The following is a 27,967-nucleotide window of genomic DNA, read 5'->3' as shown; positions in this document are numbered from 1 at the left end:
ATTTGTTACCTAGATGTTGGACACTGCACTTGTCCTTGTTGAACCGCATCTTGTTCATATCTGTCCCCTTTTCCAGTGTATTCAGATCTCATCGAATTCTATTGTTGTTATAAGGGTTACACAAAATACGTAGAGCACTTTGAACAGTGCTAAGTAAATGCTATGTAATATTATTGATCTCTTTGGAGTTGATTTATAATGTTAATGGGGCTGTTTATATTTAGGAATTTTATTCCTAATGAATAAAGTTATTATAGCCTGAGTTTATTCACTTTTGTGCCCTGTTTTGTCCACATCTTGTGTGACTGATCTCGTCTGAATCCCTCTTGCCTTCACGTTCATAAGCTATAAATGGTTATGATGAAATAGTATTCCTGTATTTTGTTCTTTAGTCTTGTTGGGTTTTGCAAGTATTCTCTTCCCTATCAAAATGAAGGGGGGGAGGGAATGTGGAGGCAAATTTGAAAGCAAATTTTTAAAAAAGGAACAAGGGTTTATCGTTCCCTTTTTCAAAAACCCAAATGGCAACGTAGTACAATAAAAGAATATTAAGGACATTAGGATTACTGACCTTTTTCTAACTCCCTATTTCATAAATAAAATAATTGGGAGGGGGGGGACCAATGTTACAGTAGGAAATCCCTAGCAGTGCCAGTACATATCCTGCTAAATTTGGCCCGCTGGCACATAGGGAATGGCTGGGCAGTCGACTGAGGAGAAAAAGCCACAAACATCATTTCAATCTTAAATCTTGTTTCCACTGATTATATTCCACCAAGGCCACAATGGTGATCAAACTGCCCCAGGGTGAGGTAGCATCTTCCTGATCCTGTCAAAAGAGAGACACAGGGAAGTCATACTAATTCCAGAGAGGTACCTAGGGTTGTCAACTCCGGGTTGTGAAATTCCTGGAGTTATTAAGGGTTTGCCACTCGCTAGATGCACATTTTCCCCATCCGAATTCTCGAAACCCTGCACGGGGGCAATGAGAAATTATTAATGGGAATTATTAATGGGAAATAATATGCATCTCATGTGTTGCGTTATGTTTTATTGTTGACCAAAGTTTTAGTGTATCTTTAAGGTTGTAACCAGCCCTGGGCCTGGCTCGCTGGGAATGAGGACAGGCTATACATTTGAAAAATAAATAAATAAATCCAAGGCAAAACCTCCCATGCTCTGGTCATGTTTTGAGAATGGGGAAAATGTACAACTAGAGAGCGGCAAACCCAAGGCAAAACCTCCCATGCTCTGACTATTTATGCATGGGAGGTTTTGCTGCTCCAGATCAGGGGTGAGGAACGTCAGGCCCGTGGGCCATTTAAGGCCCGCGAAATCATTTGGTCCGGCCTTTTGTGGGTCCTGGCAGATCTCTAGCTCAGAAGGATCTAAGACTGGTGATCCGCCCCCTCCTGCGGACAGAAATAGCCTCTATTCAAGGAGGATGTGAGGTTTTTTTGCCAACAAAAGGAACCTTTTTTCCCCCTTGCAGAAGAGTCATTAGCTATGGAGCTGCTAGGACCGCCCAATAAACTGGGTTAACCCTTTCTCACCCGGGCCATGGAGAAACACATTCCCTCTGTACTACAAGAGGGCTGGGGGTGTAAGTGGCAACAATGGAGGGGTTAAAGGGGGCAGGGCCAGAATGCATGTGTGGGGGGAGTTCTTAGCCAGTGTGTCTTCATTTCACCCCTGCAGGCGGAGGTAGCAGGAGCCGGCTGTAGAATACGGCCCCGACCATGCGGAGCAGGAGCAACTCCGGCGTGTGGCTGGATGGCTACAACCGGCTGGTGCAACAGACCATCTTGTGCCACCAGGTGGGCGAGTGCTCCACCGGTTGGATGCCTGTCTGCTTGCCTGTGCAGGAGGGGTCATCTGGGGCAGCTGCCTGCTTAGGGCTTGGTTGGCTAATTTTTAAGTTGATAATTTTGTATGGCCCACGAATGTGTTATAAATATCCAAATGGCCCTTGGCGGAAAAAAGGTTCCCCACCCCTGCTCGGACCCCTTAGTGCTGGTATTGCAGGAACAGAGGCTGTTAAAGCACTTTGTATTCTCAGCAATGTATTAAGAGTTTGAAAATGTTATAAAAAATGCTGTTCACACTTTCTATGTATTCCCACTGATGTATTAAGAGTTTGAAAATGTTGTAAAAAACATCGCTTTAAAAGGGTTTTTGGATACCACGTCTTATAAATGGTTGGAAGACGTCTTCACAGCTAAAGGGGCCAAACAAAGTGCGAACAGTATTTTTTATAACGTTTTCAAACTTTTAATATATCAGTGGGAATACAAGTGTGGTAACCCCCACTGTTTGGCCCCTTTAGCTGTGAAGACGTCTTCCAACCATTTATAAGCCATGGTATCCAAAAGCCCTTTTAAAGTGAGGCTGTTACCGCACCAGGTATTCCCAGCGATGTATCAAGAGTTTGGAAATGTTATAAAAAACATTGCTTTAAAAGGGTTTTTGGATGCCACGGCTAAAAAATTGTTGGAAGACATCTTCACAGCTAAAGGGGCCGAAGTGCGAACAGTATTTTTTATAACAGTTTCAAACTCTTAATACATCGGTGGGAATACAAAGTGCAGTAACAGCCATTGATTCATCGTGTCACCACGAGTCAGAAGCGACTTGACGGCACTTAACACACACACAATTATCATAATAATTCTCACAATAATTAATATTTCACAGTGGGTAGCCGTGTTAGTCTGTCTGCAGTAGCAGAAAAGGGCAAGAGTCCAGTAGCACCTTAAAAACTAACAAAAATATTTTCTAGAAGGGTATGAGCTTTCGTGAGCCACGGCTCACTTCTTCAGATACAGCTAGAATGTGAATCCATCTGTCTTTAAGTAGAGGAGAGTGAATTCAGTCAAGCATTAGTATGTAAATGTTAACAGTATGTACATGTGAATAGCAGGCGTGATGGGATTAGGTGTGGTATGCACAAGAGTCTGTGATGTCCAGGGGAGAGATGGGTGTGGAGAAATCAGCATTGGTAATGGGCCATGAATGCAAGGTCTTTATTCAGCCCAGGTAAATGCATGGTCTTTAGTTTGAATATCAATTGTAATTCAGCAGTTTCTCTTTCCAATCTCCCTTTGAAATTCCTTTGTAAGAGAACTGCTACTCTTAAATCTGCAACAGAATGTCCTGGAAGGTTGAAATGTTCTCCCACTGGTTTTTGAATGTTGTGGTTTCTGATGTCAGGCTTATGTCCATTTAATCTTTGTCTAAGAGACTGACCTGTTTGTCCAATGCAGATTGTGGAAGGGCATTGCTGGCATGTGATGGCATAAATCACATTAGAAGATGAGCAGGAGTATGAACCTGAGATAGTATGGCTGACATTGGTGGGCCCAGAGATGATCTTCCTAGAATCTATATGAGGGCAAAGTTGGCACCTTGGCTGGTTGCAGGCCTTGGTGCCAGAGTCCATGTTCCTGTTAAGTAGTAATAATTCCTTAATACTCCCGCACATAAATACAGGCAGCGGCGACGTGCAGCGTTATTCACCACCCAGGGGAGCTGATGCAGTAAACCAGAGGTTCGTTGCAAGAAAAGTTATTTATTCGGAGCAGCTGCTACCCAGAGCACTCTACCGAGTAAAAATCTCTGAGCCCCGATCATACTGAGGAAGGGATATTTATCCAAATTCAAGATATGACAACCCATCAACATTCAGGGTAAAGCTGATAGCACTACAGACATGGAGGCGGCAGTATAGTAACAAAATATTGTCGAAGGCTTTCACGGTCAGAGTTCATCGGTTCTTGTAGATTATCCGGGCTGTGTGACCGTGGTCTTGGTATTTTCTTTCCTGACGTTTCGCCAGCAGCTGTGGCCGGCATCTGCAGAGGAGTAACACTGAAGGACAGTATCTCTCAGTGTCAAGTGTGTAGGAAGAGTAATATACAGTCAGGAAGGGGTTGGGTTTGAGCTGAATCACTGTCCTGCAAAAAGTATCAAAGGTAATGTAATAGGTAATTTTTGCAGGACAATGACTCAGGTCAAACCCAACCCCTTTCTGACTATATATTACTCTTCCTACACACTTGACACTGAGAGTCACTGTCCTTCAGTGTTACTCCTCTGAAGATGCCTGCCACAGCTGCTGGCGGAACGCCAGGAAAGAAAATACCAAGACCACGGTCACACAGCCCGGATAACCTACAAGAACCAGTATAGTAACAGTTTCACCCAGTTCCTGTTCTGGTCCATTGTAACCCTCCGTGACTCTTGCCCCACTTCCTGAGCACACAGACCCACAGAGATATCCTGCCCAGCGACAAGCTTTTCCCTGGCTGTCCTAATACATTCCCAATACATTTTACAGAAAGAGATGATTGCAAATTGCTAAATCAGTGGACCTTCCACAGCCAGGGGAAGTCTACCCTGCTGTCTCAGAGCAAGCACGGTGGCCACGCCTCCCGGGACACGTGCGCGGCGCCTGGCTGCCCCCCTCCCCTGCGCCGCCGCCAGCTGGCCCCTCCCCCAGCGTCGCTAGGGCCGGCCTTCGGCGGTTGGTGGGGGCGGTTGGTGGCGGTTGGTGGGGGCGGGGCCAGAGGCGGGACTGGGGGCGGGGCCGGCTCCAAGAGCCGCGCGCCTCGTCAGTCAGCCCGCCAGCGCCGCCTCGCTGTCTCCCTCCCTGCCCGGCTGGCGTCGGGCGTGCTGGAGGCTCCTCGGGCGGCCGCCCCCCCTCCCCCTCCATGGCCGGCCGCGGCGGGGGCTTCTCCCTCACGCCGCCCCCCTCGGGGGTCCCGCCGGCCGCTTCCCTCGCGCCGGCGGGGGCCGCCGCCCCGCTGCCTCCCGGGCCGGGCGGGGGGCTGCTGCGGGGGCTCAGCTCGGCCGGAGCCGCCCCCTACCGGCCCATGGGGCCCGCCGCGCAGTTCCAGGTAGGGAGGAGGAGGACGACGAGCGCCCCTGGTGGTGGGGGGCGGCACTGGTGCGCGGGGGGGGGGGGCCGAGAGAGGCGGCGTCGGCGTGCTTGTGCGTTATCCTGACCTAAAAGTAGTAGAAAGGGGCAAGAGTCCAGTAGCACCTTAAAGACTTAACAAAAATATTTTCTGGCAGGGTGTGAGCTTTCGTGAGCCGCAGCTCACTTCTTCAGATACAGCTAGAATGTGAATCCATCTGTCTTTAATTCACAGTGGGTAGCCGTGTTAGTCTGTCTGCAGTAGTAGAAAAGGGCAAGAGTCCAGTAGCACCTTAAAGACTAATAAAAATATTTTCTGGAAGGGTGTGAGGTTTCGTGAGCCACAGCTCACTTCTTCAGATACAGCTAGAATGTGAATCCATCTGTTTTTAAGTAGAGGAGAGTGAATCCAGACAAGCATTAGTATGTAAATGTTAACAGTGTGTCAATGTGAATAGCAGGCGTGATGGGATTAGGGGTGGTATGCAGAAGAGTCTGTGATGTCCAGGGGAGAGATGGTGTGTGGAGAAACCAGCATTGGTAATGAGCCATGAATGCTTGTCTGAATTCACTCTCCTCTACTTAAAGACAGATGGATTCACATTCTAGCTGTATCTGAAGAAGTGAGCTGTGGCTCACGAAAGCTCACACCCTACCAGAAAATATTTTTGTTAGTCTTTAAGGTGCTACTGGACTCTTGCTCTTTTCTAAAAACATTTTCTGGCAGGGTGTGAGCTTTCAGATACAGCTAGAATGTGACTCCATCTGTCTTTCAGTAGAGGAGAGTGAATTCAGACAGATGGATTCACATTCTAGCTGTATCTGAAGAAGTGACCTGTGGCTCACGAAAGCTCACACCTTGCCAGAAAATGTTTTTAGAAAAGAGCAAGAGTCCAGTAGCACCTTAAAGACTGACAAAAATATTTTCTGGCCGGGTGTGAGCTTTCGTGAGCCACAGCTCACTTCTTCAGATACAGCTAGAATGTGACTCCATCTGTCTTTCAGTAGAGGAGAGTGAATTCAGACAGATGGCTTCACATTCTAGCTGTATCTGAAGAAGTGAGCTGTGGCTCACAAAAGCTCACACCCGGCCAGAAAATATTTTTAGAAAAGAGCAAGAGTCCAGTAGCACCTTAAAGACTAACAAAAATATTTTCTGGCAGGGTGTGAGCTTTTGTGAGCCACAGCTCACTTCTTCAGATACAGCTAGAATGTGAAGCCATCTGTCTTTTAAGTAGAGGGGAGTGAATTCAGACAGATGGATTCACATTCTAGCTGTATCTGAAGAAGTGAGCTGTGGCTCACGAAAGCTCATACCCTGCCAGAAAATATTTTTGTTAGTCTTTAAGGTGCTACTGGACTCTTGCCCTTTTCTTCCACTGCAGACAAACTAACACGGCTACCCACTGTAAAAGATTAGAGAGTTGTATAATACCTGTGAGATCTAATTGTCTGTGCGTGTTTAGACGACGAGGAAGAAGAGTTGGTTGTTTTTTTTAATATGCCGCCTTTCTCTACCACTTAAGGGAGAATCAAACCGGCTTGCAATCGCCTTCCCTTCCCCACCACGGACACCCTGTGAAGTAGGTGGGGCTGAGAGAGCTGTGACTAGCCCAAGGTCACCCAGCATGCTTCGTGTGCAGGAGTGGGGAAACAAAGCCGGTTCACCAGATTAGCCTCCACCGCTCAAGTGGGGAATCAAACCAGGCTCTCCGGATCAGAGCCCGCCGCGCCAAACCACTGCTCTTAACCAGGACACCACGCTGGTGTATTTACTTCTCCCCAAAGTGGCTTGCAGCGTTCTGCCCCGTCACCCTTTGAGCCTCACAACAACCCTGTGAGGTAAGCTAGGCTGAGAGGGGGTGACTAAGGTCGTCCACAGTACACCACAGAGAGCGAGCGTGGTGTAGTGCTGGGGACTCTAATCTGAAGAAACAGATTTGATTTGCCACTCCTCCAGCCAGCTGGGTGACCTTGGGCAACTCACAGCGCTCTCAGAGTTCTCTCAGCCTCACCTACCTCACAAGGTGCCTGTTGTGGGGAAGGGAAGGTGATTGTAGGCTGGTTTGGTTCTTCATTAAGTGGTAGAGAAAGTCGGCATATAAAAACCAACTCTTTTGTCTTCTTCTGTGGCAGAGTGGAGATTTGAGCCTTGGCCTCCGAGATCCTACATTCTAACCACTGTGTAGTATTTGTGTATGTATATACATAAGATACGTATGTGATATAAGTGTATATATAGTACTCGGGTATATATAAGTATGTATATGATATATGCATGTGTATATGTTGTTGTTGTTTTTATGTATTAGATTTATAGGCTGCCCTTTCCTGGCCAAGACCAGGCTCACAACCTTTTAAAACAGTTTAAAATCATCCATATACATACACATGTATATATAGTATGTAAGGTGGATGGATAGATGTGTGTATGCAGGTATACTAGATGCATGTGCGTATATACGTATCAATTGGTGTGCATGAAGCGTCTATGTATACATAATGTGTATGTATGTGTGCATGACTATTGGATAATAATAACTAATGTTATTATCAATATAGATTCATGTCACACATTCATTTATGTTGTATCAGGTAACATAAATATGTATATATTATCAGTATATGTAGTGTGTGTGTAAATTACCATCAAGTCGCAACTGACTTATGGCGACCCCAGCAAGGGGCTTTCCAGGTAATGAAAAGCAAAGGTGGTTGGCCATTGCCTTCCTCTGCAGCGTATTCCTTGGTGGCCTCCATTCTAAGCACTGATCATGCTTAGCTTCCAAGATCTGACGAGATCAGGTGATACCACGCTGCCTTCCCTCCATAGTATGTATTACTGAAAAATAACATGAATTGCTTTTAATACTTGGGAACAGAGGCTAAATATTGCAGGATAATATCTTATGTCGTGTGTGTGTGTGTGGGGGGGTTATGGGGGACACAAAGGGTCGCTCTAGATCTTGAGGGGGTACCTGAGTGGGCTGTGAAGCAGAAGGTCAGAGCGGACGTGTGCCAGGTTAGAACGAGATCTGGGTTCAAATTTCCACTTGCCAAGAGGGTCACTGGGTAACCCATGCGCCAGTCATATACACACTCTTCCTCAACGGGATCTACCTCAAAGGTTGTTGGGAGGATAAAATGGGCAAGGGAGAACCACATATGCCACCCTGAGCTCATTGGAGGAAAGCTGGGGATAAAAATGGTTTACACACACACACATGGTAGGTGTTGGATGGGAAACAACTTCTGCTTATAAATGGTTTTTGTGGGTGAGAATGAAGTGTGGTGCTCCCGGGTGGACGTCTTGAGGGCTGTTGGATATATACATTCACTCTAACAGTGAAAGGGAAACTAGGTTGCGTGGGCTTTGCAGTCATGAAATGGCTGCTAAGTTTTAGGGCGGAGTAGGGGGAGAGAAGAATTATCAGGTGGTTGTAGGAGAGAAGCAGCGGTGGAACTCCTTTCCTTCCCCCCAGGGACTTGCCAAAAATCCAAGCAAAAGCGCTTTCCAGAATAATTTTAAAACTGTATGTGGGTCGCCAGGTTGAGTCAGTCCAACGTCCATTTAATTTTGGCATATTGAGTAATTTATTATACTGGGTTAGTTGTTGTTATCTACCTCAAACTCCAAATCGGTGGGTTGAAATCTAAATAAATAAAAGTGGAGGTAGGTCATTTCCAAGTTCCACTGAGGGGGTACTGAATTCTTTTCTGTACCAGTCGGATTGAGTGCCAGGGCAGAAGAGGTAGTTTTGAATCTCCTGCATTGGTAGGGGGAGGTAGTTGTGAATGTCCTGCATTGTGCACGGGGTTGGACTTGATGACCCTGGTGGTCCCTTCCAACTCTATGCTTCTAAGAGTCCACAGTGTAAACTCTGGGCCTGGAGTCACGTTGTGGAGTAGGAGTCTTAGATCCCAGAGAGAAAGCTGGTTCTTACTGTTGTCGAGACACCAGTATTGAAACTGGTTCTGAAGGCAGAGCTAGTTTTTGCCTATTGAGGCTGTTGGGTCAAATAAAGAAGAGTCACCCGAGTTCACAGAGCTACCCTTATAGCCTCATTAAGCAGAAAAGAATATGGATGAGGAAAGCCAGAAATGAGAAGGATCTGACATCTTTCACCTGAAACTCAGTTTTTTGTCTTTGACTTGTTGTCCAGAGCAGATTTTCACGCCCTTCATCCCAACCCCTGTGTAGTGCATCAATTCTTCAGCAGAGCTTGAGACAGGAGGTAATACAGGTGGAGTATCCCTTACCTCGACCGCTTGGGACCAGAAGTGGTCCATATTTTGGATTTTTTTGTATTTTTGAATATTTGCATATACATAATGGGATATCTTGGGGATGGCACCCAAGTCTAAACACAAAATTCATGTATGTTTTATATACACTTCATACACATAATTTTGTGTACATTGAACCATCAGAAAGCAAATTGGCATGCTGCTGAGGGCCTGTGAGTAATGCCTGCATTCCGGCTCAAAAAGTCTGGTTTATGGGTCAGTCTAGATATTGGATGTCCGGATAAGGGATACTAAAACTGTCCAGCAGTGGAAAAGGACAGAAAGCAGTGATGATGGAAATGGGGGTCTTTGGAGGGGGTGTACAAAACCCCCTCCTGCTCTTGCTCCAATATCAGAAGCAGGGAGGGACTAGAAGTATTGTAGAGAATTGTCTCAGACACTACAAAGAATTCCAGAATGCTCTTTATATCAATATTTGTACTGTTTTGTTTTGTTTGTGTGTAGGGTAATATCATGCCTTTCAGAATTAAATGCTTTGTTTTTGTTATTTAAGATAATGAAAACCTTTCTTTCACAGATGTTGGGCAACAATTACATAGCTTAAGAACCAATAGTTTGCCACGTGTGAGGCAGGACTTTCTACAAATGCATGCACAATTGCCAGGACACGTGGGTGTCGAGTCCTTTAGGACCAGGGCTTGGGAAAGTTCACTATCCTAAAATCCTGGTGACAGGTAGAAATATTTTTCTAGTCTTGTCCTCCACTCTGTCTCCATTAAGTGCTTCAAAAGGTCTAGAAGGCAGAAACATTCCTCTTCTGCCCCTTATGTTAGTTTTGGGTGGTGGAGGAGAAGGGGGGTTATTAGAGCAGCTAGTAACCTGAAATTTAAGCCGCTCACCCCTCCCTCCTTTCTTTATCTTTGAAGTATGTGCTTTTGCAGTTGGGACAAATGGATTGATGGAGGAAACGTTATACATGTTGAGCCCTTGGCTGGCTCCAGTACCTGGTTGCTTGGCTTCATTCACGCTGATGGAACCCAAACCGTTCAGGCTCCCAATTCATTTTGGTGATTATGAGTCCAGAGCCAAGGAGTAGACGTTCCTCTGGATTAATTTGTAGCAGAGTGCAAAGTGCAAGAATATGGATTCTAGCACCCTGTCGTGCTTTACAGAAATGCTGAAATTTCTTTCAGAATAATTGTTCTCGTTAGCCAGAAGGCCACAAAGTGGCATCAGAAATGAGAGGGAGCAAAAAAGCCTGCCCCCTCCCCAAAAGTATAAAAACACCACTGTCTGCTGCATAGGAAAAGAGTCTTTTATTCCCAGAGGGTTGAGGAACACACTTTCACACATCCTGAATAATGCACTTTCAATCCACTTTGACGATCGTTTGCAAGTGGATTTTGCCGTTTCACAAAGTAAAATCCAGTTGCTCAGTGCATTGAAAGTGCATTATTCAGGATGTGTGAAAGCACCCTCCACAGTGCTAATGATCATAAAGCTTTCTGTCTGAGACACAGGACCTGCTGTAAGGGCCAAACTAAACGTTAGTGTTTTTAAAGAGTTGGGTCCATTTTTTCCTGCAACCACACAGCAGCTGTGGGGAATGGATTCTTTAAAAAGAAAAAGAAAAAACAGAATGAGAGAGCCCAGACGGCCTCAGAACATTGCCGCAGGTGGAGGAAGGGCTTTTGCCACCACCCCCTCCTAGGCTATTTTTCCATGAGGAAACTGAAATGGGGGGGAGTTGTGTATGTAAAGTGCGTCAAGTCGTCTTACAGGGTTTTCAAGGCAAGAGACTTAACAGAGTAGGTTTGCCATTGCTTTCCTCTGCTCAACAACCCTGACATTCCTTGGTGGCCACCCATCCAGTTACTAACAAGGGCTGACCCTGCTTAGCTTCTGAGATCTGATGAGTTCATGCTAACAGGTTGGGGGGTGGGGGGAGTTATTTCCCCCTTTTTTAGAAGGTCTTCCCTTCAGCTGTTATGTGGCTATAGAGAATTTGAATCTGGTTTCCCCAGACCTGGCTCTTTAAAAACGCTAACATGTAGATTGGCCCTAGGGTGACTATTTCAGTCAGCCTCCATTGTTGAAGTGGTTTTGCTCAAGTTTGCTGCCTTATCTTCATCAGGAAGAAGATTTTTGACCATGAGCATTGCAAAAGGTTGTAAAGACAGTTTCTGTTGGTGGGTGGGGAGAGGGTTTTTTTTCTCCTCAAAAGTTGAGAAATAGAAGAAGAGTTGGTTTTTATATGCTGACTTTCTCTACCACTTAAAGAAGAATAAAAACCGGCTTACAGTCACCTTCCCTTCTCCATAACAGACACCCTGTGAGGTAGGTGAGGCTGAGAGAGTTCTAAGAGAGCTGTGACTAGCCCAAGGTCACCCAGCTGGCTTCATGTGGAGGAGTGGGGAAATCAGCCTGGTTCTCCAGATTAGCCTCCGCTGCTCATGTGGAGGAGTGGAGAATCAAACCCAGTTCTCCAGATTAGAGTCTACCACTCCAAACCACCGCTTTTAACAACTGCACCATGCTGGCTTAGAATATAGTGTCTTTTCCTACATGGGAGCTACTGGTATGTTCCCACAAAAACAGTGTATGTGGTTAGTGTGTACCTGCCTCTTCAAATTGGCAAAGCCAGTATGGTCCAGTATGGCCTGCAATTGGGCTTGGATTTAGAGGAACTGGTTTCAAGGCTCGCTTCTGTCCTGGTCTGATTGCGTGACCTGGAGCAGCACACACTCTCAGTTCCTCTTTTACAAAATGAAAATGATAGAGATCTGACTTGCTTAAAGCAGTGAGTGTAGAGGACTTTGCAAATTAAAAATACAGTATAAAGAATTACAGTAGTTCTATAAAGCCCTTCCAGCCAGCATGGTGTAGTGGTTAAGAGTGGCGGACTCTAATCTGGAGAACCGGGTTTGATTCCCCATTCCTCCACGTGAAGCCTGCTGGATGACCTTAGGCTAGTCACAGTTCTCTCCGAACTCTCTCAGCCCCACCTACCTCACAAGGTGTCTGTTGTGGGGAGGGGGAAGGGAAGGTGATTGTAAGCTGCTTTGAGACTCCTTAAAGGTAGAGAAAAGCGGGGCACAAAAGCCAACTCTTCTTCTTCCCCTGGCGTCACTTTCCTTATCCAATCAAAAACACTTCACCTAATTCACCTAACTGCTTTGAAGTTTAGGGAGAAGATCCTAGGATTGTGGTTCTCGACCCCTGAGGTTATTACTCTTGCAGTTGCCTGCTTTCTGGATGTTGTCTGTGCCTTGCGTGAGAAGTTTGGGCTTTGCTCTGCAGCTGAGGAAATTAAGCAAAGATCTGCCTTCCATGTGTTGGCTTGAGTTTTCTGCAGCGAGGGAGGCTGTGCCTCTGCATGTCCCTTCGCTTCCCGTGGTGGTTCTTTTGTAACAAGAAAACAGGAAGCAGAAGCTGCCCAGCAGAGCAGCAACTGTTTTAGGAAGTATCAACCTCATAAACCTGCCCGATGATGTTTTGCAAGCTTGTGACTAGAAGTACTGGACAAGCGCTTTTGCAGTTCAGGCAGAAAGCCGCTGAAAGGACTCATATTGTGATTGTCTTTGCACCCTGTTTATGACCCACGTCAAAGGAATTAGTAACAGACAAGCTGCTGTGTTGGTGCCAGAGAATAAATTTACAATGGGTAGGGCAGACTCTCTTGTTAGGCCAACTTGTGTTAGTGTCAGAGTATGCAGACTTTCAAGTGACAACACTTTACCTATGGTCTGTTCCGTCAGGTGAAGAGCTCTGTGTAACTTGAAATTTTACACAGGCTACATGAATAGTCCCAACAAAATAATTTGCCTTATGTGGTATGAATATCCAAATTGATCAGTAACACTTAACTTACTATTTTGCATAACTTTGTTTAAGAGACACTTTAAACAAAACATGATATTTGAATAGAATGTAGACCATTGGGAGAGGGACAGCAGAGTAGATGTGTTTGAGCAAATGTAATATGGTAAGATGGTATGAGGTTTGGGGATTATAGGGCAGAGATACTCCTTGGATATTGGAATCTTTACATCTACTGATTGGAGCTCATGGAACAAATTGGTTGAAAGTCATGTTCAGATTTTAGGAATGTCTCTCCATGATTTAAAAGACCTTGGGCCATCAGCAGCTCTTTCTTTCTTCTTGAGCTTCTTTCAAAAACGGGTATTTAGAAGCACTATGACAAGAGCAGGCCCTGACCTGGATGGCCCAGGCTAGCCTGATCTCGTCACATCTCAGAGGCTAAGCAGGGTCAGCCCTGGTTAGTATTTGGATGGGAGACCACCAAGGAAGTCCAGGGTTGCTGTGCAGAGGAAGGCACTGGCAAACCATCTCTGTTAGTCTCTTGCCATGAAAACCCCAAATAGGGGTCGCCATAAGTCGGTTGAGACTTGACGGCACTTTACACACACACATGACGAGCACATAGAGTATGTTCACCTTTTATACCTCGATTTAATGCTACCACAATCTCTTCTGACATAGTTTGACTTCCTGATAGTCCAGCGTTATAGACAATTATTTATGTTGTCTAGATTGAATGCCATTCCGTCAGGGGAGCTTTTTTGGTGTCACTTAAATATGGTGCCGTACTCAGAGCAAGTGTGGTGGCAGTGTCGTTCTGGTCCCTTCAACATTCTTTGTTCAGTTGTGGCCTGCTTAATGTGGCAAGAGATAGATGGATAAAACTTTTTATTCAGAACTCTAGGTGTGAATTGGATAATTTGAGGTCTCTTTTAGCTGGACTTTAATATTACTTTGGCAGTTGCCAAGTCTCTCCCCCCCACCCTAGTTTCTCTTTTAGTCTTAGGGAGACACTGTTCAGAGCCGAACTGGCCACATGAGCAGTATCATTAAGGAATCTTAAGCACCCATTCCTTGCATTTTTTGTCATCATGAGGGCTAGAAGGCTTTCCCCTTCTTTGTCAAAGCTGAAACTCTCAAGCTTCTGAACTAGAGTGCAGGATGCAAGGGAGTGTGATCTATGTGAAGAATTTTACTAGATGGTCTCCATAGACATAAAGGTGGTAAGAACATTGTCATGTCTGAAAGCTCAGCTGGCTATTTACTAAAAGCTCTTTTATATTCTCCTAATATTGAGTATCTTATCCTCTTTTCTTCCAGCTTGGTTTTTTATATTGTGGCTTTCATTGCATAACATCGGTGGGAAGACCATTATTGGGAACTGAATGCTGACTCACCCACGGAGTCACTAAGCAAATGCTCGGGGTGGTAGTGATTACCGGAGAGCCATTGTGTGCGGCTGGCCGTTGGAGGAGGGATGAGGCTTTATCACTCGGTATGGGACTGGAACATTGTTGCTATGGGGATGTGTGTTCGAAGGAAGCTGCACATTAATCTCCTTGTGTGAAGTTTGTTCCTTGGTGTCTTAGCCTCCAGCACTTCACAGGTGTAAATAGGGACTCTTGTGTACTTCGTAAAAATAATGTCCTTGCACCAAGGATCTCTTCCATTGTGGACGGCTCTGCCCTAGCTGCTCTATTCATTAACTCTATAATAGTTCATCCTGCCCTGGTTGCTGAAGTAGGTGTATTATTAAACTGAACAAAATGTTTTTTTAAAAAGTCAAGAATGTTTAGTATTGCTTTCACTTTGGAACTGCTTGTACTTATAAGGTAAAATAACAACAGCATGCAGACTCAGTCTTCAAAATGTAATAGAAAATTGCATAACAAATAACAACCAAACACACGTTACTCAAAGCACAGTACAGCAGATCCATAAGTGACCATAACAAAACGTCCATAACAGTCCGTAATCACTTCTTTAGTATCAGTAAAGCAAGGCTTGTAAATTTCACAAGGACTCTGGTCTCTGTGAAATGCTCTGTATAGGTAGGTTCATATTCATAATAGTTGTAATATTTGTATTGTGTGTACAGTTGTATTTCAGCACATGTTGATGTATCCTTTATATTTTCTTTAGGCTGATGAAGCTTCGGCTCATCAGTGATTCCCCCCCCCCATGGAATTAAAGAGTTTAGTCCATTAGTTATATAGATTGTCCATTCAGTCTGTGGAGACTGTCAAGTAAAGGCTTGCCATCCTTGTGAATTTTACAAGCCTTGCTTTACTGATACTAAAGAAGTGATTACGGACTGTTATGGACGTTTTGTTATGGTCACTTATGGATCTGCTGTAGTGTGCTTTGAGTAACATGTGTTTGGTTGTTATTTGTTATGCAATTTTCTATTACATTTTGAAGACTGAGCCTGCTTGCTGTTGTTGTTTTGCTAATTGTTTAATACTCAGCATAGGGTATTTATTTCATTTGTAATTATAAGGTAGCTGCAACTCAGGGACAAAACATAAGCGTTTGTGGGGGGGGCATTGTTGTTGGGAAAATGGCATGGGGGTGAACACTCGCTCCCAGAGAATGCCACAGTGAATCCAGGTTTCTCTTTCTCCCCTCCTCCCAATGGCTCTCATTTATGGACAAGATCCAGTGACTGATCTCAAATCACTTGTCTCGCTGTACCTTTTAAGCACATCCAACAATGCCAGCGTGGTGTAGTGGCTAAGAGCAGTGGTTTGGAGTGGTGGACTCTGATCTGGTGAACCGGGTTGCTTTCCCCACTCCACATGAAGCCAGCTGGGTGACCTTGGGCTAATCACAGTTCTTAGAGCTCTCTCAGCCTCACCTACCTCACAGGGTGTCTGTGGTAGGGAGGGTAAGAGAAGGTGAGTGTAAGCCAGTTTCATTCTTTCTTAAGTGTTACAGAAAGTCAGCATATAAAAACCAACTCTTCGTCGTCGTCTTCTTACGATCTGGATTGGTGGTTGTACAGCTGGAAGAATAGCCATAAACTGGCATGTTAGAATCACCAGGGTCATCTAGTCCAACCCCCTGCACAATGCAGGAAATTCACAACCGCCTCCCCCCCACACCCCCAGTGACCCCTACTCTATGCCCAGAAGATGGCCAAGATGCCCTCCCTCTCATCATCTGTTTAAGGTCATGTTGGTCTCCCACATGCATGCATGAACACTGACGCTTGCTGTAGCACCAAGACTAATTATCTTCTCCCCTCAGTTGTAACTCCAGGGCCTGGGAGAGGAACCTGAAGGGGGGAGGGGCTGTGGCTCAGTGGTAGAGCATCTGCCTGGCATGCAGAAGGTCCCAGGTTCAACCCCCAGTTAAAGGACCAGGCAAGTAGGTGATGTGAAAGACCTCTGCCTGAGACCCTGGAGAGCCGCTGCCGGTCTGAGTAGACAATACTAACTTTGATGGACCAAGGGTCTGATTCAGTGTAAGGCAGCTTCATGTGTTAAAGAACTCTAGCTTATGTGCTGCTCGTCTTTAAAAGGCACCTCCCTAGAGCAAAATTGGAACAGTGATTTACTTGTGGTAGAAAATGGGTGTTGTCCCTGGTATATAGGCAGAATTTTCACTTTGCCCCTCTAGATCCATTCTCCTCTGCTTTGCTCCTGACTAGTATTTTCCAAATACTGTTCTTATGCAGCAGCAACTCCAGGTGTGTCATGTCATATGCTTAAGGTGATATTTTGGTGTATGTTTGTTTTGCACAGAAGGAGAATGGACTAGGTGAGTTTTCGATCACTTGTATCCCTATGAGTTGGTGACCAGGAAGGGTCAGGGAGATATTCCGAGACAGGAAAACGGGCCGAGGAGTCTGCAGCCGAAAGTCTGGTGTATAAAGAAAATAGATGTTTTGTTTTTAAACTGCAGATGGTTGTGTAATCCTTCTGTGGAAACGGGGTGGCAACGGAGGCTGCTGCCTTCTGTCTGAATCTCTCTTAATTGAGTGTTCCTCTTGGGGTAAGAAGACGACGACAAAAAGCTGTAGGTAAATATGTAACCGAGCCTGTCCCTTGAGAGAAGTGTGAGGGTTTGAGCAATAACAAGCAGCACGGCAGATGTTTAATCGCCCGCAGACCTCCCCTCCCCCCTTCTGCCCTCTTCCAAGGGGTATCTAGACAGAATGATAGAGTTGGAAGGCCGTCAACTTAAACAGTCCCCAGCACAAGTCAGGAGCTTCCACGCCATCAGCTTGCCGCGGATCAGTTTATGGGGTTGGTTCTCAGAAATCTGTTCCACTGGCACTTTCTTCTGATGCGAGAGGCCTCTTGCGCCATGCCTTGCACCAACAGAAAGCGCCACTGCTAGCAGACTGGAGCTGTAGGATCCAGCCCATGCATTCCAGATCACAAGGAAGAGAGGTACTCCTGCAGGAAACCCAGGCAAGAGAATTAAGCCCTGTGCTGCCGGAGAAGGAGTCCGTGCGTGAGATATTCAAAACTGATAAAAGGAAGTATTTCTTCACACAACGCATAGTTAAACTGTGGAACTCCCTGCCCCGGGATGTGGTGATGGCTGCCAACTTGGAAGGCTTTAAGAGGGGAGTGGACATTTTCATGGAGGAGAGGGGTGTTCATGGCTGCTAGTAAAAATGGATACTAGTCACGATGCATACCTATTCTTTCCAGGATCAGAGGAGCATGCCTGTTATATTCAGTGCTGTGGAACAGGCTGCCCAGGACTGTTGGGAGAGGGCTGAAATGTTGACCTGTTGGCTCGGTGCTTCCTAGAGGCACCTGGTTGGCCACTGTGTGAACAGACTGCTGGACTTGAAGGACCTTGGCCTGATCCAGTATGGCTTTTCTTATGTTCTTATGTCCGCCCCACCCTCAGGGTCATTCTACACGTTCTGTGGGGCAAAAGCAAAGATTGCCAGTTTGTGTACACACACTGATCCTATCTGTATGATACAGGCGTTTGCAAACAGAGCTTGTCACAGTCACACTTTTTATATTTTTAATGTGTGCTTAAAATATCTGAGAACATCTAAAAATGTAATGTGTGAAGTCACCCTAATTGAGAGCGTGCGCAAGAGAGAACCATCCATTGATTCTTTTCACATTCCCCCCCCTTTCAACTGTGGAAGTTGGGAATATCAGCACAGTTCCCCCAAACGTGATGCTTATGTGGAAAACAGGAGAAGGAACTCTAAAAAAGCACATTGGCCTTGGAAAACATTTGCTGGAATGGCAGGTTACCGGTAACCTGAATGCAATTGTGTGTGGGCGGTACAGAGAACAAATACTCAGTTTGCTAGAAGTTGCATGAAAGTGGGCAATGCTTCGGGCTATGAAAGAAGAGAGAATTTGTGTGTGTGTAAGGGGGGGGTGTTGTTAGGTAGATTGTCGTGGCCAAACAAAATTGAGGAGTAAAGATTGCTTCATCCCTCCAAAGAATGCCAGGGACAACTGCACCTTATCTCATTCCTCTGCCAAAGTCAACATTGGTGGAGGGATGTGTACTACTCAACGACTTTTAGAGGAAGGAGGGAAGAAAGGGGTTTGGGTAGGAGGCCAGCCTCTCATTGTGGAAAGAGACCTTGTGGCTTGTTTTGCGAGGAAGCGAACCATTTCTCAGGGAGCCTCTACGTTAAAGCAGCTTTTCACTGCACTGGATAAGGCGAACGATGGTTCTCTTTTCCAGAAGTTGTTCAGATGTTCAGTGTTGAACACAGTCATTATACGCCCTTCTTCGTCTTATGTTTCTGTAAGCTTAAAGAAGAGTTGTTTTTTATATGCCTACTTTCTCTACCACTTAAGGCAGAATCAAACCGCTTACAATCACCTTCCCTTCCCCCCAACAGACACCCTGTGAGATAGGTGAGGCTGAGAGAGCTCTAAGAGAGCTGTGACTAGCCCAAGGTCGCCCAGCTGGCTTCGTGTGTAGGCATGGGGAAACCAATCCAGTTCACCAGATTAGCCTCCGCCATTCATGTGGAGGAGTGGGGAATCAAACCTGGTTCTCCAGATCAGAGTCCACCGCTCCAAACCACCGCTTCAAACCACTACACCACGCTGGCTTAAACCACACCACTTTCCCCTTAACCGTCTTGTGCCGCGTTGGTTGTCCTCATAGCCGTCAGTGGCGTTTCTCTCTGCCTCCTCGGCTGCTTGCAGGCTGTCCTTCCGCCGTCGAGCTTGTCTGGCGCTGCCCAACCCCCCTCCACTACTGCTGTGTTCTGGGTAGGAGCGGCAGCGGGCTGGAAACGCTGCCCGGGCCTGTCGGAGAGGGCTGAAATGTTGCCCTGCTGGCTCAGCAGCTTTGGCAGCTCCCTCGGCTCCTTGGCAGTCTGTTTCAGTCCCAGAGGGCGAGGGAGCGTGAGCCCCTTCTGAAGCAGGCAAGGGAGGGCAGGAGCGTGGGCGTGTTTAGGTGTGCATGCACATGCACAGCCAAAGGACCCCTCCAGGACTTTGTACAGCCCCTTCCATAGGTAACCTGAGCTGAGGGCAGCCATGAAAAATGGCAGGCTCCAGCATGCATTTCTCCAGTCGAATGAGCAGTCAGCAGGAGTTTGTGGTTGCTTGATCCAGTCCCGGGCATGCTTTTAATAGTTGCGTAGATGGGAGAAATGTTGGCAGGAACAGCTTCCCTTGATCTACTGGTGCTTTTCCAGAGGGAGGAGTTTCTTTGTTCTATGCTGTTGCTCATAGAATGATTAAAAGCGAAGCAGTCCTGTCTCGTATTCAGCCCAACAGCCTTGGGCCAGTTTCCAGGAGAAGAGACACCAGAATATCAAGGGATGAAAGTGGTCCCGGATGAGATTCTCAGCACCCAAAGTTAAAGCCCCAAATGGGAAGGTGTGGCTGCCTTGTCTAAACACAATTGTCGGAGCCAGCTTTTTTTTTTTTTTTGCTCCCCCTTCCCTGTGAATCATCTCGCGAGCTGCTTTTATTACCTGGCAATCCTGGCTGGAGTTTATGGAGGAGGCAGAGAAGAAAGCACTTCCCCTTCAGCGTCTACTGTTTGATAGGGCAAATGTCCATCTGAAATTGTAGAGATGTAAGAAGCAGTCAAGTGGAAATATGGAAGGACTGTGGCTCAGTTTGTAGAGCATCTGCTTGGCATGCAGAAGGTCCCAGGTTCAATCCCCGGCATCTCCATTTAAAGGGACTAGGCAAGTAGGTGATGTGAAAGACCCCTGCCTGAGACCCTGGAGAGCCGCTGCCGGTCTGAGTAGACAATACTGACTTGATGGACAAGGGGTCTGATTCAGTACAAGGCAGCTTCATGTGTTCATAAGCAGCAGCCTGCCCAGGCACATTGAATAGGTGTCCCTGAAAACCATAGAGGGGCCGATCAAGCTGGTGGCTCCAGAGAAGGTTGGCTGGCTGTTGTGGCAGACAAAATGGTGGCTTTGAAAGTGGAGTCCGTCAAGAAGAAGAGTTGGTTTTTATATGCAGACTTTCTCTACTACTTAAGGAAGAATCATACCAGCTTACAATCACCTTCCCTCCCCCTCCCCACAACAGACACCCTGTGAGGTAGGTGAGGCTGAGAGAGTGTGACTAGCCCAAGGTCACCCAGCTGTCTTCATGTGGAGAAGTGAGGAATCAAACCCGGTTCTCCAGATCAGAGCTCCAAACCACTGCTCTTAATCACTACACCACAGGTGACGTAGCTCATAGGCATCAAGGCCTGAGACTTCCGGACTCTGGTGAGGAATTGTGGCCGAGAGGCTAGGGCAGGAATTTGCAAATATAAGTGGCCTTTGCAACTAAAAATTTGACTCTAACTAAAAATTCGACTCTGGCCACCAGCAAGGAGAGCTTATACTAGGGGTTCCCAATGTGGTGTCTGTGGGCGCCCATCAGTACCTTTTTTTGGCACCAACCAGGTGTTTTTAGGAAGTGGGTGGGGCCAGGTAGGGCTTTTGCCCAGCAAGGCTTCTGATTGACTATTGGAGAATTGATTGGCTGCACAGATTTTTTTTAATGTTGCTTTGGCAGCAGCTGCCACTGCAGCACAAGAATCTACACTGTAACAGAAGTGAAGCTGTGGCCATCATTTTGTGGCTGGCTCCGCCTCCTGGGGCAGCCATTTGGTTGCTGCAGCCACCCTGCCGTGCCAAAAATCCAAATGTGGCCACAGGTTCAAAAAGGTTGGGGATCCCCTGGCTTATAGCATACTCTGCCACAGGAGTAACAGATTTGTAAAAAAAAGCTGCCATTCTAAACCGGATGTCATCCTTTGCTGGCCCATTTTGGAATAAAGTGATACAAAGATGGGTGTTTATATAGCTCATTTCAATCTGTCTATGAGCTGTCTCTAAAGCGCTCTGGCTAGTTCAAACAGCCCCACGATTGTTTTCCCGTCTTTTTTGCCGGTGTGTTCTTTTCCGGCTTTTTTAAAACATTCTGAGATTTGCGTTATAGTGCTATAACACAAATCTTTGCTATAGCGCTATAACGCAAATCTCAGAACGTTTAAAAAGAAGCCAGAAAAGAACACACCAGCAAAAAAAGGCAGGAAAATAATGCCGGTCCTTCCCAAAGTGTTTCAGGCAGTTCAGACTGCACACTGGAGCGATTCAGAGGCACAAGGAAGAACTGAAAGTAGTTTTCATAAAAAAACGGTTCAGCCTCGCTTTGCAAATGGGACACAAGCGGCTTTGTCCGAACAGGTAAAAAAAAAAAATCCGTTAGCTGGGAGCCGAACCAGTCAAATATCAATACCTTTATTGGTATTGAAGCCGGGAGCCGAACCCGTTGTGTCTGAACCGACACAAAAAAATCCATTAGCAACCTGCTGCTCAAATGGATCATAAAGGCAGTTTGAATAGGCCCTTTAAAAATACCTTGACTGGAAGAAGATACAAAAAGAGGGACATTTACTTCCCTGGAGGTTTTTAAGCAGAGGATAGATGGCCATCAGTCAGCAATGCTGATTCTATGACTTTTATTAGACAGATCATGAGAGGTAGGGCGTCTTGGCCATCTTCTGGGCATGGAGTTGGGGTCACTAGGTGTGTGTGGGGGGGGAGGTAGTTGTGAATTTCCTGCATTGTGCAGGAGGTTGGACTAGATGACCCTGGTGGTCCCTTCCAACTCTATGATTCTGTGATACTTAGCCTCTCTGTGGACTAGGGGCTGGAAAATGGCACTTTGTTGGTGGCTAGAAAGTAAGCTTGTCTTGGCTGCCAAGCCAGACATACACTCTGTGGTCCTATGGGTGGCAGTGAACATTTTTCTTGGTCTCGGGCTGCTCTTGTCTTCTGTCGTTGGGGCACGGAATGGGCCCCTTGATGTGGTCCTGTGGTTTGCCTTGCGTTACGTGCCAGGACAGCTGATGGTGTTGGATGGCATATTAGTGCAACTGAAGAAGAGTTGGTTTTTATACTCTGCCTTTCTCTACCTTTTAAGGAGTCTCAAAGCAGCTTATAGTTGCCTTCCCTTCTCCAGTGTGGTGTAGTGGTTAAGACCAGTGGTTTGGAGCGATGGACTCTGATCTGGAGAGCCGGATTTGATTCCCCACTCCTCCCCATGAGCGGCGGAGGCTAATCTGGTGAACTGGGTTTGTTTCCCCACTCCTACACATGAAATCAGCTGGGTGTCCTTGGGCTAGTCACAGCTCTCTTAGAGCTCTCTCAGCCCCACCTACCTCCCAGGGTGTCTGTTGTGAGGAGGGGAAGGTGACTGTAAGCTGGTTTGATTCTTCCTTAAGTGGTAACATATAAAAACCAACTCTTCTTCTTCCCTTCCCATAAAGGCAGGTGAAGCTGAGAGAGTTCGGAGATGGGTTAGCAGTTTACATCATGCAACACTAGATATAAGATAAAAATACCTCATAAGGTTCATTTCTGGATGTGTATTTAATAATCAGTTTTTGTATTTATGACCACTGAGGAAGGCCTATTCTGGCCGAAATGCGTACAGTCCAGTACTGGTCATTTATATTGAATGAATATCAACTATGTATGAGATTTTTGTAACTGATTTTTTATATATAGCCTGTATTCCAGGGCCCTGTGTTTTCAAACAAATTTGTAGTGTACGCCTTGTAAGAAATGTAATTTTTTTGTTATAGTTCACAGTTTCCAGCTCAACCTTTGAATCTCCCTGTACTTATCTGGTTGAGTCCCCTTCCCTTTTTTTGTTGTTCTATCAAATCCAGTCCACCAGATTAGAGTCCAGTGCTCGTGTGGAGGAGTGGAGCGTCAAACCCGGTTCTCCAGATTAGAGTCAATCTCTCTTCCCCAGAGCCTTGAGTTCAGAGGGTTTGGGAATAAACCTTTGAACATTCTAGTGTATTATAATTTCTAAGTGCTCTGCAGGCAACTGGCCTTTAATATAACGCAGTATTACACTTAAATGACAGGCTGAGAACTGAGGTTTTAGAGATAAGGGCTTGTCAGCAGCCACCTACTGAGCTCAAATAAGGCGAGGTTTGAAGTGAGGGTAGGGTTGCTAGCTGGCCTGGGGTAAAATGCCCTATCCCTTTACCTGAATTAGGAAGCTTAATTAGGAATTATTTACTTCCATGCCATGAAAAGCCTCCATTGAAGGCAGAGGACATCTTTCTCCAGGCCAGTTGGCAGCCCTGAGGCAATTGCCCCAGTCCACAACTCATGCCTTTAACTCTAACGCTGCAACAGCATCATGCATCTTCTCTAGACATCCAGCGGGAATGGCTCAGCATCCTGAAGTTTACGCAGCTCTCCTAGACACAAGAATCAACTAGCTGTGTTCAGTAGATAGGCCGGGGTGGGTGGGGGGATGGATTTGTGGATTTTGTGTTTTCTGTTCCTGTTTTCAGGGTGGTGAACTGGGTTGGTTTCCCCACTCCTGTACATGAAACCTGATGGGTGACTTTGGGCTAATCACACTTCTCTCAGAACACTCTCAGCCCCACAAGGCGTCTGTTGTGGGGAGGGGAAAGGATTGTGATTGTAAGCCGCTTTGAGGCTCCTTAAAAGGTAGATAAAATTGGGGTATAATAAAACCAACTCTTCTTCTTGGTGAAGCCAGGAAAGAGCCAATGTGGTATAGTGCTTAGGATGTTGACCTAGGATCTAGAGGACCCAGGTTCGAACCCCCACTCTGCCATGGAAGTTTGCTGCATGACCTTGGGCCAGTCACATGCTTCCAGCCTAACCTACCTCTCAGGGTTGTAGTGAGAATAAAATTGAGGAGAGGAGAACAGTGTAAGCTGCTTTGGGAAGAAAGGCAGGATATAAATGAGGTAAGTAACTAAAGGGGAGACATGTGGGAGGGGTCGTGGCTCAGTGGTAGAGCCTCTGCTTGGCACGCAGAAGGTCCCAGGTTCAATCCCCGGCATCTCCATTTAAAGGGACTAGGCAAGTAGGTGATGTGAAAGACCCCTGCCTGAGACCCTGGAGAGCCGCTGCCAGTCTGTGTAGACAATACTGACTTTGATGGACCAAGGGGTCTGATTCAGTATAAGGCAGCTTCATGTGTTCAACGGCGCTCTTCTGAAACTGCAGGACTCTAGACTCTTCCCTTCCATTCCCCATGGCATCAAGTGTTAAGCATAATCTTTGCTTTTGTTAGCTCAAAATTAGTGAAGCTGAATCTCCTGAATGTGCATGAGCAACCTAATTTGCTGTTCTGTGTTACTTTATTCATACCTATGAGACATAAGGGGGGTGCCATCAGAGGCATCAAGCATGCCTCAAAGACTGGGGCCTGTTTTAGTGGAGAACCTCATGGGGTTGCAACAGAGGAAAGGAGTCATTAATGTCATCTGTGTAACTTTAAATGGCCCAGCTGGATAACTTTTAAAGAGGCTAGCACATGATTTATGGGAGGGAAGTATCCCCAGAACTCCTTGGTCTTTTTAATTGCCCTATTCCTGACATGTCTGCACAGCAGATTTAAGCAGGATTAAATGACTTCACCATTCTGAGAAGTGCAATATTCTTGCAGAGTTGCAGATTCTCTTGGAAACCGCACTAGGGACAGTGTGCCAGGACCTTGGCAAGGCCTGTGATCAAATCCTGTCAAGAAAAGGGTTGCTAGCTCTGGGTTGGGGGATACCTGGATTTTGGGGGCGGAGCCTGAGGAGGGTGGGGTTGGGGAGGAGAGGGACCTCACTGGGGTATGATGCCATAGAGTTCATCTTCCAAAGCGGGCATTTTCTCCAGGTTAACTGATCTCTGTCGCCTGGAGATCAGTTGTAATCCCTAGAGATCTGCAGCCACCACCTGGAGGTTTAGCAATCAAACAAATTCTCGAGTGCTAAGCATAGTGATTGTCAAACCACCTGGAGGTTGGCAGCCTTAGACAAGAAGAGGAGGGAGACTGCAGGAGCATGCCATCTTCTCTGCCCCTTCCCTCTGGGTGCTCTGCCACTGCTGCAGACTTAAATTTTTGGTGGGTGGGGTGCCCAGAGGGAAAGAGGTAATCACAGTTTTTTTCCAGGTCTGAGCTAGTGAGCCCAGTATTCTAGAAGTTTAGGGGAAAGAAGCCTCATGGTTTAGGATCTGGTTTCAACAAGGTTTGGGCTTCGGTTTTCATTCATTCATTGTTTCCGTTTGCTGTTCTATTTATGGTGAGAAATTCAAGACAAAAAAAGAATCCTCCAGGATGCATTAACATTAAATATATTTGCATCTGCAAAGACCCGAGGTTAAAAGGAGCCACTGGTGGTAGGCTTGGTAGAGTTGCCAACCTGCAGGTGGTGGCTGGAGATCTCCCATTGTTACAGCTGTTCTCCAGGTGGCAGATCAGTTCCCTTGGAGAAAGTGGCCCCCATTGAAGTCCCTCCTCTCCTCAAGCTCCCAAATTCTCCAAGTATTTCCCAACCCGGAGCTGGCAACCCTAATGGTAGTGGAGGTCATTTTGCCTGTGTGTGTGTTAAGTGCCATCAGGTCGCTTCCGACTCATGGCGACCCTATGAATCAGTGTCCTCCAAAATGTCCTGTCTTTGACAGCCTTGCTCAGATCTTGCAAATTGAGGGCTGTGGCTTCCTTGATTGCCTACACCCCCTCTAAACTTGGAGCTGGCCTGGATTCCTGGTGGCTACAAGACCCACTTTTCCTAGAATGTCTTTTGTTCTTCCTTACCAGCGCCCTGGGATGTTACCTGGTGGCCGGATGCCCATGGCAGGGATGGTGTTAGGGTGTGCCTCGGGACCTCTCTACGGATCAGCTTCTCCAATGAGACCTGGAATGCCGCAGTCCATGATGGATCCCTTCCGGAAGCGCCTGCTTGCTCCGCAGGCCCAGCCACCCTCGGTGCTAACCCAAAGGCGAGGGTAAGAATGGAGGGGGGGGCACGGATTGGCCTTTAAATTGGAGAATGTGTATGTGAGAGCAAGAGAGTAGAATAGAAGAACCTGCTGGAGGTGGAACCTGTTGTTTGGTGTGTGTCGCTTCCCAGTGATCTCTGACTTTCAAAAGCTTATGCAAGGATAAATGCCTTCAAGGTGCCACTGAACTCTTTATTCCCCCCCCCCCAAGTTTCAAATCAGTGATATTTGTAAGGGTGATATTAACAGCCCACTCTTCTGTGGTGTGGTGGTTTGGAGCAGTGGACTCTAATCTGGAGAACTGGGTTTGATTCCCCGCTCCTCCACATGAGCGGCGGACACTTATCTGGTGACCTGGATTTGTTTTCCCACTCCTACACATGAAGCCAGCTAGGTGACCTTGGGCAAGTCACAGCTCTGTTAGAGCTCTCTCACCTACCTCACAGGATGTCTGTTGTGGGGAAGGGAAGGAAAGGTGATTGTAAGCCGGTTTGATTCTTCCTTAAGTCGTAGAGAAAGTCAGCATATAAAAACCAACTCTCCTCCTCCTGCTCCTCTGCCTTGCGGCTTTTGCTCCCAGACGCTCCCCTCTTGTCTTTTCCTTGCAAAGGCAAGTGAAGTTACTTGCATAAATCAAGTGCTTCCCACTCTCACTAGATCTCTTCCGGCTTCTCTTTTTGATAATCTTCAAGCCAATCTTATTTTAGGCTGCCGGGCCCATGGCTAGTGCTTTGGGACTGTGTGTTCAGGAGGAGGTGGTTTTTGTACAACCCGAGGTGCTAAATAACCACTGATAACCCACTATCAGTCCATTTTGGAACTTGATTGTGATCTTGGCCATTGTTATATCCTGTGGCAAGGAGGTAATCAGAGGGACTCGAGTGTACAAAAAGGTTTCTTCTATTTATTTTACGCTTATTGCCTTCAGTACTGTTTGGCTCACTGGGTGTAAAGCAGAGAAATTGAAACATCTTGTTGAAATGGAGTAACTTGCTAAGAAGAAGCTTGGTAACTCTCCCCCACCCCAGAAAATAACCCCCTACCCTAGCTACTTGGCAGTATGGCATGGTAATCTACATGATTAGATCTGGTGGGGGGGTTGGTTTGCTGCTTAGGAATCTCTGCATTGTCATGCAAATGTACTCCCTTATCCTTACTTTTCATGGGGTAGAGTTTACCCCCACACACATTAAAGAAGGTATTTGCCCTAAATCTAGAGCGTGGGGGTAGTCTATTCAACTGTGGTACACTTTAACACCAAATAGATGGCCTCAGTGTACTCCAACTTCACTATCTCCCTGGGGATGAAACTTTAGAACAAAAACCGTATCCACTCCCCTGTTAAATAACATTAGGACTAAAATGCCCTGACCTGGATGGGCCAGGCTAGCCTGATCTTGTCATAGCTCAGAAGTTAAGCAAGATCGGCCCTGGTTAGAACTTGGATGGGAAACCTCCAGCGAAGTCCAGTGTTGCTGCGCAGAGGCAGGCAATGGCAAACCTTTTCTGAAAGTCTCTTGCCTTGAAAACCCTACAGGGTGGCCATAAGTCAGCTGCAACTTGGCGGCATTTTACACACTCGCACACAGGGCAAAAGTAGAACAGGGAAGAAGCTAATGTAAATGGCAAGCCAAAACAGTGAGGGGAAGAAATTGCTAGCTAACAGGCTGTGCTAGCCAATAGGTTTAAGCTAATACAAGTAAATATGCTATATTGGGTTTCCTGGACCACTTTTAAAA

The 27,967-nt window shown here is 46.4% G+C and overlaps 2 protein-coding genes across 2 annotated transcripts in view; one reads left to right on the top strand and one right to left on the bottom strand.

Annotated features, from left to right (window-relative positions):
* PSMC5 (proteasome 26S subunit, ATPase 5) overlaps window positions 1–27,967 on the bottom strand; it is a 203,464-nt gene that overhangs the window by 150,101 nt on the left and 25,396 nt on the right. The window lies entirely within an intron of this gene.
* Window positions 4,818–27,967, top strand: part of SMARCD2 (SWI/SNF related, matrix associated, actin dependent regulator of chromatin, subfamily d, member 2) — a 40,210-nt gene continuing 17,060 nt past the window's right edge. The window contains exons 1-2 of the mRNA XM_056863760.1: window positions 4,818–4,895; window positions 26,047–26,234. Of these exons, the coding sequence (XP_056719738.1) occupies window positions 4,872–4,895; window positions 26,047–26,234 (212 nt within the window). The 5' untranslated portion in view covers window positions 4,818–4,871. The remainder of the gene's footprint in view (window positions 4,896–26,046; window positions 26,235–27,967) is intronic.

Source organism: Euleptes europaea, chromosome 18 (genome assembly GCF_029931775.1).
Source record: "Euleptes europaea isolate rEulEur1 chromosome 18, rEulEur1.hap1, whole genome shotgun sequence".
Taxonomy (NCBI): Eukaryota; Metazoa; Chordata; class Lepidosauria; order Squamata; family Sphaerodactylidae; genus Euleptes; species Euleptes europaea.
The sequence above is the reverse complement of the archived record's forward strand: the minus strand, read 5'-3'. Positions and strand labels throughout refer to the sequence as shown.